At 35.3% G+C, this 12,740-nt stretch overlaps 2 protein-coding genes across 2 annotated transcripts; both read left to right on the top strand.

Moving 5' to 3' along the window:
* The first annotated feature begins 308 nt into the window (after positions 1-308).
* On the top strand, positions 309-990 carry LOC149570490 (chaperone protein ClpB1-like). The gene is made up of 2 exons (XM_089817193.1): positions 309-452; positions 706-990. The coding sequence occupies exons 1-2, from the start codon at positions 309-311 to the stop codon at positions 988-990; spliced, it is 429 nt and encodes a 142-aa protein (XP_089673319.1).
* Positions 991-9,209: 8,219 nt separating this feature from the next.
* Positions 9,210-11,515, top strand: LOC149570489 (chaperone protein ClpB1-like). The gene is made up of 6 exons (XM_089817192.1): positions 9,210-9,345; positions 9,463-9,587; positions 9,792-9,870; positions 10,117-10,298; positions 10,851-11,134; positions 11,329-11,515. The coding sequence occupies exons 1-6, from the start codon at positions 9,210-9,212 to the stop codon at positions 11,513-11,515; spliced, it is 993 nt and encodes a 330-aa protein (XP_089673318.1).
* The last annotated feature ends 1,225 nt before the right edge of the window (positions 11,516-12,740 follow it).

Raw genomic sequence — 12,740 nt, 5'->3', positions numbered from 1 at the left:
TTCTTACAGTTTGGATAATTTTAATCCTAGCAATTTACTAAGGACCCATAATTTTTTAGAATTTGCAATCCATTCTGTAAAATCAATTTATTTTAGCAAAAAAATCTTGTCCAGGAAGGAAATTGCAGAGGCAAAATCTCTGTCCAAAATGTCGTATACATATATTGTTATCACCATCAATAAGGCCATATATACCTATATCAGTATTGGCATCTGCAAAAGCAGAAGCTCTCTCAAGAAGCCTGTACACCTATATCATTATTTCCTTCACCTTGTAGCCTTAGAGAAATTCCCTATAACCCAATATCATGAATCTGGAGAGTTGTTCCAACAAAACAAACGAAGCTATAGAAGCAATTGTGGAGCTGGCTCGTACAATTGGCTATGCACAAGTTACAATAGTTCACCTACCCATTGCCCTCATTGAGGATAAGTGTGGACTACTAAGACAGGTAATCTTTGTCAAGTACTCCTAGTGGAGACGAAGCAGTGGAGTCAATCAAGAGAGTTCTATATCACTACCTAGAATGTTTACCTATTAATAGCTCCAGCTCTACTACACACAAAATCCCTCTAAGTAATATTGTTACAAATTGTGTCCGAAGTGCTCAAAGCGTGAGGAAGAAAAATGTTGACCATATTTTTGTAGTGCACCACCTAGTTGTTGGCCTATTGCGGGACCTGCAAATTATCGAGTGCTTCAAGGAAGTAGGCGTGGACGCTGCCAATGTAAAATTTCAAGTGGAGAGGGAGGGGGACCCTAAGAATAGACCAGAGGACCTCTTTTCGAATGTAAACATTTTCCCTGCCCTCAAGGCATATGGTCATGACCTTCTAGAAGACACAGTGAAGCTTGGTCCAATGATCGGCAGAGATGAAGAAATAGAGTATATCATTAGAATTCTTTTCCCGAAGATGAATAACAATCCCCTGCTGATTGGAGTGGACGATGTTGGTAAGACATCAGTGGTAGAGGGGCTGGCCCAATAGATTGTGAGATGGGATTTGGCAAAGTAAGTTGTCTAGGTTGAGATTTAATTTCTAGATTAAATGTAGCTGTTCAGCTTATTTTTGCTACTAGGAACTGCTCATCTTTTTGTGGTTAGATTTGTTGAGGATAATGTTTGTTTGTAGGAATATTTATATATATTATTTTAAAACAATCATTAATTTTTTTTTTATAGAAGATATCCAATTTCAATAAGTAGTTGCTACTTATTTCCAACCCTTTCTTTTTCCACAGTTTATTTTCATTTGTTATAAAATATATGTTTCATAAAAGTAGGAAAAGATTTTAAATTATCTTTTTTTCAATATTTTTGAAAACTAATTTAAATAGCCACATAAAGCCATGACATAAAAGTACGGACTATGACATAAAAGTACAGACTCTTTCTTTCCTTTTTCTTAATGTTTAATGTATAAAAGGTGACCCATAAATTGCAGCTCTTTCAATTGATTTAGGAAGTAATGAACTTGCATTGGGAGAACTTTGAGATTGATGGAATTTCTTTGGGATGTTGCAATAATTTGATGGAGGTTAGATTGATAGTGTTGGACATGGGAGCCTTAGTAGCTGGAGTGGGTTGCATGGGTAACTTTGAGGACCGTGTTAAGTCTGTATCCGAGGACTTAGAGAAAACTCAAGGAAGAGTAATATTGTTTATAGATAAATTGCACTTGGTTCTTGGATCCTGTGAGTTATTCTTGTTATTGTTGTTTTGCATTTTCTTCGTGATTATAAAGTTAAAACTCATGATCAGAAGCTGTCACTATAACTGGTTGACCAAGAGATTTTTTTTATGTTCAGTAGATGTTGATAATTTATTTACACAAATGCTTGCTCGCGGTCAACTAATGTGTGTCAGAGTAACTACATTTGATGAGTATAACAAATGTGTAGAGAAGAATTCTCAATTCAAGCATCATTCCCAGTAGGTTTGCCAATTTATAACTTCTGTTTTAGTGCTTCCTTTTCATTGTATGATCATGGATAGCTTAAATATCACATACGAAATCTCATTTGAAGACTAAAAATGTTAAAATAGTTTAAATTGACTTTTTTTTTCCAAATGTAATTGTGTCGTGTCATGGCCATATGCCACTTTGTGAATAGTTTACCTTATTGACTGTTTCTTGTAGGTGTTCATGGCTGAACCCAGTGTGCCTGATGCATCAACATTTTGTGTAGTTTGAGAGAAATGTACAAAGGGCACTATAGTGTGGGGATCATGGACAGTGCATTGGTGGTTGCTGCCCAATTATGCAGTCGTCATATAACTGGTAAGTTCACAAATATATGAGATTTAATCAGATAATTTTGTAACCTTATTGTCTTGATTTTAAATTCTTAGACTCTTGATGAGGCATGAGACCTTAATTTTACTTCAAGCAGAATGCATACATTTTTTGTGTGCTTTCATGTAAAATCATTTCATTATTGTTTTCATGTTTGGATTCTGAGCAGGTTACCATCTTCCTGGCAAAGCAATTGATCTACTTGATGTAGCATGCATAAATGTGAGAGCGTAGTTAGATAGTACACAAAAAGAAATTCATAGTCTTGAAAAACAAATTGCTCAACTGGAAGTTGAGCTACATGTGCTCGTAAAGGAGAAAGATAAAGCAAGGCAGGCTAGGTTGATCGAGGTTGGTACTGATAATTATGCTCCTTTTCTTTTTTTAATAGTTCCATTTTAATTCTATCTCGCTTGAGCATTATGCTTGCAATGAGGAAGGAAACCTTGTTTTGTTTGCAAGGGGGCTTTCCATGGGATATATGGGAACTTACTACTCACATTTTACCAATCGTACAGGTTTGAAAAGAGATTACGAATTTGAGGGATGCGATCATCCCTCTCAACATACAGTTGGAGAGTGCCAAATAAAGATGAAATGAGATCTGTCGGTTAAGGCAATAGTGGGAACAGTTGATGTTTACCCTGTAGGTGGCAGAAAGCGAGATGGATGTGGCGACAATCACCGATTTGAGAAATAATGCACTTGAAGACATAGATGCGATGATAGCTCGTTGTGAAACAAATGCAGAGTTTTTCGGGCCACATCAAATTGCAGAGGTATGTCTAATCATGTGAGAGTTTTACTACTTGTAATTGGTACTCATGGATATATTGATGTGTCATACAGGTGGTAAGTCGTTGGATGGGTATTCCGGTTAACAGGCTTATGCAAACTAATAAGGAACGGGTCCTTGGTTTGGCTGAACACTTGCATGAAACAGTCATTGGGCAAGGCGAAGCAGTCAAGGCAGTTGTGGATGCCTTGGTCAGATCAAAGACAACACTTGGGAGAGCGCATAAAACTACTGGATCCTTTCTATTCTTGGGACCCATTGGAGTCAGCCAAACAGGTCTTGCATAGGCTCTTACAGAACAACTGTTTGATGAGAAAAACTTGCTAGTGCAGATTGACATGTCTAAATACACAGAATAACATTATGTTTCTAGGATTATCGGTGCTCCACATTGGTATGTCATCTATCACTCCAATAGGTTTCTCGCATGTTGTTGTTTTTCCAATTGATTTTCCCTTTTTTAGGAAATAAAAATAAGCATTATTTCATCTGAGTTTTAACCAATTACTGTCAATATATTAGTTATGAAGAGGGAAAAAAATTGACACATACAGTTAGAAGACAAACGTACTGTGTTGTTGTATTTAGTGAAGTAGAGAAGGTGCACGTATCTGTACTGGACATCATTCTTTAGATGCTTGCTAATGGTAGATTGACAAATGGACATGGTCGAATGGTTGACTTCTCAAGCACAGTCATTACAATGACTACCATCCTCAAATCAAAGAACTTGTTTGCAGGACCTGGACGCAGATTACAAGCTGGCCAGGCGAGACTGATGCAACAAGTATGTACAATTCAAGAGAACTTGCTTCTTATTCTTTCTTGTACCACTACCCGAAGTCATCTGCTTATGCTTAAAGAAAAGATTTGGTGATAAATTATCTTTTAACTTCATTGTAGGTGAGAAAGCACATCAGGCCATAGCTATTAGAAAGTCTTGATGAGATAGTTATTTTTAATCCTCTTCAAATTGAGGAGTTGACGGAAGTTGTCAGATCCCATATGAAAGATGCAACTGAACTGCTTGCAAGGAGGGGAGTCACCTTGATAGTCTCTGATGCAGCTCTAGATCTTGTTCTCACCGAAGACTATGGTCCTGTATCTCTATTTTTGAGAGTTATTTTTCCTCTTCATATAAATTTGTGTTACATGGTTTGATGCTTGTCCAAACTATTATTCAATAGGTGAAAAATGAAGCCTAGCTACTTTTATTGAGAGATTGAATTTTGGGCCTTACATTAGAAGGGTCCTCATCCAAAAGTAGAGTCACATAAATACCTTAATCTAAGCTAGCTTAGCTACCATTAACCTTCAAAAAAAAGTTGAGGATCGATAATGGAAATTATACTACTGTTTATTAGTAGATGTAAGCGTACAACACTACACAAATCTCGATAAACGCATTGACTTGCTTGCACAAAATTTAGACCATTAGTAATCTAGGATGTGCTAAAAAAGCTTAAACAAAGTAAGCTGAAAATATATAAAAACTCCTTTTTCATTATGCCTATAAGCAATCGAACAATAGGCAAAATTTAACTTGAATCCATTGCTGCTACGACTATTTACTTCTTTAGCTCCTCTGTTATTTGATTATAGAAATTCATAAAAGTTATTAATTTTTCCGCAACTTCCAAAATGTTTAATAAAAGTGAAAATAGGCTTGCCTGAGTAGCTGGGGTGACATGCATAGGTGACGTTGATGTTCGATTTAATTATTTATGGAAGGAGGTGGATTTTTTTGTTTCGATTATTGATGAACTACATTCGGTTTTTCGTGTTGACGAGTGACTTCACTGATTGTTGTTTGTTTCATTCATATCTTTATGGTTAACACTGAGTGGTTGTTAATATAATTGGTTGACTTCAAATTGAAAAAGGGGTTTGTTTATTTAAACTAAATTGATGTTATAAGGTTTCAATAGATGCTGCTAGTTTATTTAAGGTAATGCTGGTTGAATCACTGTGGTTTTGCAAGGGAGTTTTCTATGAAATACATAAGGAGATTGGTGATTTGATGGAGAATATGATCCCTTTAAAAATGAAATCCTTGAAAGATGAGTGCATGAAATCAGTTACCAAAGTGAAGGATTGATCCATAGTCTATAGGGTGTGGCAATAATTGGCAACATGGAGCAGAATAGCTATCCAAACGATGATACAAGACTTATCAGTGCTCCACTTGGGTATGTGTAGTGTAATATAAAGTTTTAGTAGATGGTAGATGCTAGTGCAACAAAATTTCAATTTATGTGTTTTGGTAAGTAAAGTTTTATAGAAAAAAAATATATAAGGCAGGTCATAGCTAAATAATTTTAGTGATGAAGGCATGGACAACCTCTACACATATTGAATTTACTAACCAAATTATCACACGTTATGCCATGCTATAGAGGGAAAAATTTAAATGGAGATAATGTAGTCTATAATCTCACCAACATTAGAGCACCCTTAACTTCAGAATTATCTACTAGGTTTCACAAAGTTCATAGTTTAGATGATATTTCATTTGATTGAAATTAAGTTCACTTTCTGCATTGTCTTATTCTAGATGGGTATCAAAGGCAAGAAAAGAAGGAATTAATTCAATTGATCAATTAGAAACATTTTGAGCTATAGGATTCTCTAAGTTGTATAAATTATGACAGTTATGTGATAAAATTAGAGAATAAGTAATACATAAATTTCTTTTGAAATTTGAGTAGTATGTTTTCAAACATTTTCAGTGAATGGTTTTCTAATTAGTATTTGATATTTTAATGTGTTCATATTTTTATTTGTGTGAGATGGATGTTCAATAAGAAGTCTAGACTCTAAAAGTATAGTAGATGAATAATTGTTTTTCTAAGAATGGGTTGAATTGATATAGATTCTAAGAATGAATGGAAATGATATAGAGCATTCATCTTTTCCCTTTTTTATCTAAAGAATTATTCTGTATGTAATTTTTTTATAATTTTATAAATAATTTAATTTTTATACTTTTTAATTTGATTTAATTAATTCTTCATAATGTCCCCTCCGCTTATAGATTTTCATTTCAGTAACCAATCGTGAAATAGTCATTTTGACATGCAATAGTTGAAAAGGCCATGACACACATTTTGTTGAAAGAGAGTAGTTGATGTATTGCAAAACAATGGCTGCTAGCCACTAGTGGTTTGAAACATTGCAATGACATTACAGAGATCTTGATAAGAAGGAATATATCCAACAGTTATACGATTGTATTCAGTAATTACATAGTGTGATGCACGATATGCATTCAGTAATTCCATAAATGACTAAGTATTATTTTAAGCAGTGCATATTTGATCTGGACTGTTTGAAGGGAAAAAATTCTAAATAGATCCTCTATTAAAGTGTGAAGATATTAGAGAATGCATTTTAACAATTTGAATAATTTGAATCCTAGAAATTTACTAAGCACCCATAATTTGTTAGAATTTGCAATGAATTATTTAAAATCAATTTATTTTAGCAAAGAAATCTTGTCCAGGAAGGAAATTGCAGAGGCAAAATCTCTGTCTGGAATGTCATATACATATATTGTTATCCCTATCAAGAAGGCCATATATACGTATATCAATATTGGCGTCTGCAAAAGCAGAAGCTCTCTCAAGAAGCCTATATACCTATATCATTATTTCCTTCACCCTGTAGCCTTAGAGAAATTCCCTAGAACCCAATATCATGAATCTGGAGAGATGTTCCAACAAATTAAAATGAAGCTATAGTAGCAAGTGTGGAGCTAGTTCGTACAATTGGCCATGCACAAATTACAATAGTTCACCTGGCCATTGCCCTCATCAATGATAAGTGTGGACTACTAAGATAGGTAATCTTGTCAAGTACTCCTGGTGGAGACGAACCAGTGGAGTCGGTCAAGAGAGTTCTGTATGAATACCTAGAATGTTTACCTATTAATGGCTCCAGCTTTACTAGACCCGAAATCCCTTGAAGCACTATTGTTACAAATTGTATTTGAAGCACACAAAGCGTGAGGAATATAAATGATGACCATATTTTGGCGGTACACCACCTGGTTGTTGGTCTATTGCAGGACCTACAAATTATCAAGTGCTTCAAGGAAGTAGGCTTGGACCTTACCAATGTAAAATTTCAAGTGGAGAGGGAGGGGGACCCTAAGAATGTACCAAAGGACCTCTTTTCGAATGTAAACAATTTCCCTACCCTCGAGGCATATGGTTGCGACCTACTAGAAGACACAACAAAGCTTGGTCCAGTGATCGATAGAGATGAAGAAATAGAGCATATCATTAGAATTCTTTGCCGGAAGACAAAGAACAATCCCTTGCTGATTGGAGAGGACAGTGTTGGTAAGACATTAGTGGTAGAGGGGCTGGCCCAACAAATTGTGAGAGGGGATTTGCCAAAGTAAGTTGTCTAGGTTGAGATTTAATTTCTAGATTAAATGTAGCTGTTCAGCTTATTTTTGCTACTAGGAACTGCTCATCTTTTTGTGGTTAGATTTGTTGAGGATAATGTTTGTTTGTAGGAAGATTTATAAATATTATTTTTAAAACTATTTTCAATTTTTTTTAATAGAAAATATCCATTTTCAATAAGTAGTTGCTGCTTATCTCCAACCCTTTCTTTTTCCACAGTTTATTTTCATTTGTTATAAAATATATGTTTCATAAAAGTAGGAAAAGATTTTAAATTATCTTTTTATCAATATTTTTGAAAACTAATTTAAATAGCAAGATAAAGACATCACATAAAAGTATGAACTATGACATAAGAGTACATACATTTTCTTTCCTTTTTCTTAATGTTTGATGTATAAAAGGTGACCCATAAATTGCAACTCTTTCAATTGATTTAGGTGTAGACACCTAACTTTGATTACACTACTTTGGTAATCTAATTTAGCCATCTCTAAAGGCATCATTAATTAAATTCTTATTTAATTAATCCTTTGTCATCCCCTAGTTGATTAATTTAATTAATCATCTATAGTCCTAATTGATAAATCAAATAATCTATTATTTATCAATTAAATCCTTTTCTCCTATCTAATTCCAAAAATCCCCATTTATTAAATAAATCTATTTGATAAATGAAATCCTCAAATTCAAAAAAACCCTAACCTATCTCTAATCCTCCATTTAGCCTAATCCACCCCATCCACCCATACTAACCAAGCTTAGCCACTAACTCACCCACCCTCATTAATGCCATCCACTTGCACATCTCTAACATCCCTAATCTAATCCTAAACCCAAGCCTAATCCACCCCCTAATGTTGTCACATTCCTTAAACAAGTTTAAGACTTTCCTAATCCAAACCAAAGTCTCCCCTCAAAAAAACCCAACCACTAAGTCATGAGTGCTCTTACAAAACATAAAGACTCTTACAAGCCCACTCATGACTCTTACACCCATCTTCCACACTCTTCCCTCTTCCACACTCATTCCTCTTACATCCCTCTTACATACTCAACCCCACTCATCATGACCTTAACCAACCCTTAACCCTACCCTCTCACACTCATCCTCCTTGTGACAAGTGTCACCTTCCCATTGGTGCTAAACAAGCACAATCCATGTGCTCCCCTTTGAGTGCATCTTAGCCCTCCTTAAGCCTTCATCCATCCTTGCATCTAAGCCCTCCATCCCTCTACCCCTTAGCCTATAAATTGAATCCCATCCCAAGCCATTTCATCAACAATCTTTGAGCTAAAGTTACCATGCTATTTTGAGAACCAAAGCCATCAACCATACCCTTATAATGCCAAATTGAGAGCTCACAAAGCTACCAATTTGCCATTACCCATCTCCATTGAAGCAACTTTTGAGCATCTTGAGCATACATCCACAGCAAAATGACACATCTACAGAATCAAAAAAGCATGGAGTGTTTTCTCTCGTGAGGTTTGCACTTCTTATTTTCTTTCTTAGTCTAAGCATATATGTGAATTTAGTTTTTGGTTTGTGAATGTTTACTTTATTTGTTAATGTTCTTTGTATACTGATTCTGGTTCTACATTAGGAAGTAATGAACTTGCATTGGTAAAACTTTGAGATTGATGGAATTTCTTTGGGATGTTGCAATAATTTGATGGAGGTTAGATTGATAGCGTTGGACATGGGATCCTTAGTAGCTGGAGTGGGTTGCATGGGTAACTTTGAGGACCGTGTTAAGTCTGTATCCGAGGACTTAGAGAAAACACAAGGAATAGTAATATTGTTTATAGATAAATTGCACTTGGTTCTTGGATACCGTGAGTTATTCTTGTTTTTGTTGTTTTGCATTTTCTTCGTGATTATAAAGTTAAAACTCATGATCAGAAGCTGTCACTATAACAAGTTGACCAAGAGATTTGTTTTATGTTAATTAGATGTTGATAATTTACTTACACAAATGCTTCCTCGCAGTCAACTGAAGTGTGTCAGAGTAACTACATTTGATGAGTATAGCAAATGTGTAGAGAAGAATTCTGAGTTCAGGCATCATTTCCAGCAGGTTGGCCAATTTATAAGTTTTGTTTTAGTGCTTCCTTTTCATTGTATGATCATGGATAGCTTAAATATCATATACAAAATCTCATTTGAAGACTAAAAATGTTAAAATAATTAAAATTGACTTATTTTTTCCAAACGTAATTGTGTCATGTCATGGCCATATGCCACTTTGTGAATAGTGTACCTTATTGACTATTTCTTGTAGGTGTTCGTGGCGGAACCCAGTGTGCCTGAAGCCATTAACAGTTTGCGTAGTTTGAGAGAAATGTACGAAGGGCACTATAGTGTGAGGATCATGGACAATGCATAGTGGTTGCTGCCCAATTATCCAGTTGTCATATAACTGGTAAGTTCACAAATATATGAGATTTGATCAGATAATTTTGTAAACTTATTGTCTTGATTTTAAATTCTTAGACTCTTGATGAGGCTTGAGACCTTAATTTTACTTCAAGTAGAATGCATGCAATTTTTGTGCGCTTTCATGTAAAAGCATTTCATTATTGTTTCCATGTTTGGATTCTGAGCAGGTCACCATCTTGCTGGCAAAGCAATTGATCTTCTTGATGGAGCATGCATAAATGTGAGAGCGCGGTTAGATAGTACAAAAAAAGAAATTCGTTGTCTTGAAAAAAAAATTACTCAACTTGAAGTTGAGCTGCATGTGCCTGAAAGGGAGAAAGATAAAGCAAGGCAGGCTAGGCTGGTGGAGGTTGGTACTGATATTTACTCTTCTTTTCTTTTTTTAATAGTTCAATTTTAATTCTATCTTGCTTGAGCATTATGTTTGCAATGAGGAACGAAACCTTGTGCGGTTTGCAAAGGGGCTTTCCATGGGATTTACGGGAACTTACTACTCACATTTTACCAATCGTATAGGTTCGAAAATAGATTACGAATTTGAGGGATGTGATCATCCCTCTCAAAATACAGTTGGAGAGTGCCAAATAAAGAGAAAATGAGATCCACCAGTTAAGGAAACAATGGCAAGAGTTGATTTCTATCCTAAGGGTGGCAGAAAGCTAGATGAATGTGGTGACAATCACCGATTTGAGATATGGGGCACTTGAAGAGATAGATGCGGCGATAGCTCATTGTGAAACAAATGTAGAGATTTTCAGGACACATCAAATTGGAGAAGTATGTGTAATCATGTGAAAGTTTTACTACTTGTAATTGGTACTCATGGATATATTGTTGTGTCATACAGGTGCTAAGTCATTGGATGGGTATTCCTGTTAACAGGCTTATGTGAACTGATAAGGAACGACTCCTGGGCTTGGCTGAATGCTTGCATGAAACAGTCATTGGGCAAGGCGAAGTAATCAAGGTAGTTGATACCTTGGTCAGATCAAAGACAGGACTTGGGAGAGCACATAATACTTTTGGATCCTTTCTAATCTTGGGACCCACTGGAGTCGTCCAAACAGAGCTTGCAAAGTCTTTGGCAGAACAACTGTTTGACGAAAAAAACCTGCAAGTGCAGATTGACATGTCTGAATACATGGAGCAATATTTTTTTTGTAGGCTTGTGGGTGCTCCGCCTAGGTATGTCGTTTATCACTACAATAGGTTTCTCTCAGATTGCTCTTTTTCCAATTGATTTTCGCTTTTCTAAGTAATCAAAATAAGCATTATTTCAGCTGAGTTTTAACTAATTACTGTTGATATATTAGTTATGAAGAGGGACGAAAATTGACAGATATAGTTAGAAGATGACCATACTGTGTTTTTCTATTTAGTGAAGTAGAGAAGGCGCACGTATCTGTACTGGACATCATTCTTCAGATGCTTGCTAATGGTAGATTGATAGATGGACATGGTCGAACAGTTGACTTCTCCAGCATAGTCATTATAATGACAACCATCCTTGGATCAGAGAACTTGTTTGCAGGACCTAAACACAGATTACAAGCTGGCCAGGATTAATCCTCGTCAAACTAAGGAGCTGATGGAAGTTGTCAGATCCCATATGAAAGATGCAACTGAACTGCTTGCAAGGAGGGGAGTCACCTTGATAGTCTCTGATGCAGATCTAGATCCTTTTCTCGCCCAAGACTGTGGTCATGTATGTCTATTTTTTAGAGTTATTTTTCCTCTTCATATAAATTTTTGTTACATGGTTTGATGCTTTTCCAAACTATTATTCAATAGGTGAAACATTAAGCCTAGCTAATTTTATTGAGAGATTGAATTTTGGGCCTTACATTAGAAGGGTCCTCATCCAAAAGTAGAGTCACATAAATACATTAATCTAAGCTAGCTTAGCTTCCATTGACCTTCAACAAAAAGTTGAGGATCAATAATCAAAATTATACTACCATTTATTAGTAGATGTAAGTGTACCACACTACACAAATCTCAATAAACGCATTGACCAGCTTGCTCAAAATTTAGATCATTAGTAATCTAGGACGTGCTAAAATAGCTTAAACGAAGTAATCTAAAAAAATATGAAAATCCTTTTTTATTACGCCTGCAAGTAATCAAATAATAGGCAAAGTTTACCTAGAATCTATTGCTGCTGCAATAATTTACTTCTTTAGCTCCTCTATTATTTGATTATGGAAATTCATAAAAGTTTCTCATTTTGCCGCAACTTCAAAAAAGTTTGATAGAAGTGAAAATAGGCTTGCCTGAGTAGCTGGGGTGACATGCATAGGTGACATTGATGTTCGATTTAATTATTTATGGAAGGAGGTAGAATTTTTTATTTCGATTATTGATTAACTACATTTGGTTTTTCGTGATAATGAGTGACTTTTCTGATTGTTGCTTGTTTCATTCGTATCTTTATGTTTAACACCGAGTGGTTGTCAATATAATTGGTTGACTTCAAATTGACAAAGGGGTTTATTTATTTAAACTAAATTGATGTTATAAGGGTTCAATAGATGCTGTTAGTTTATTTAAAGTAATGCAGGTTGAATCACTATGGTTTTACAAGGGAGTTTTCTATGAAATACATAAGGAGATTGGTGATTTGATGGAGAAGATGATCCCTTTAAAAATGAAATTCTTGAAAGAAGAGTGCATGAAATCAGTTAGCAAAGTGAAGGATTGATCCATAGTCTATAGGCTGTGGTATTAATTGGCAAGATGGAGCAGAATAGCTATCCAAACGATGATTCAAGAATTATCAGTGCTCCACTTG

This window comes from Cupressus sempervirens, chromosome 3 (genome assembly GCF_028749045.1).
Source record: "Cupressus sempervirens isolate cs-2001-9-10 chromosome 3, ASM2874904v1, whole genome shotgun sequence".
Lineage (NCBI taxonomy): Eukaryota > Viridiplantae > Streptophyta > Pinopsida > Cupressales > Cupressaceae > Cupressus > Cupressus sempervirens.
The sequence above is the reverse complement of the archived record's forward strand: the minus strand, read 5'-3'. Positions and strand labels throughout refer to the sequence as shown.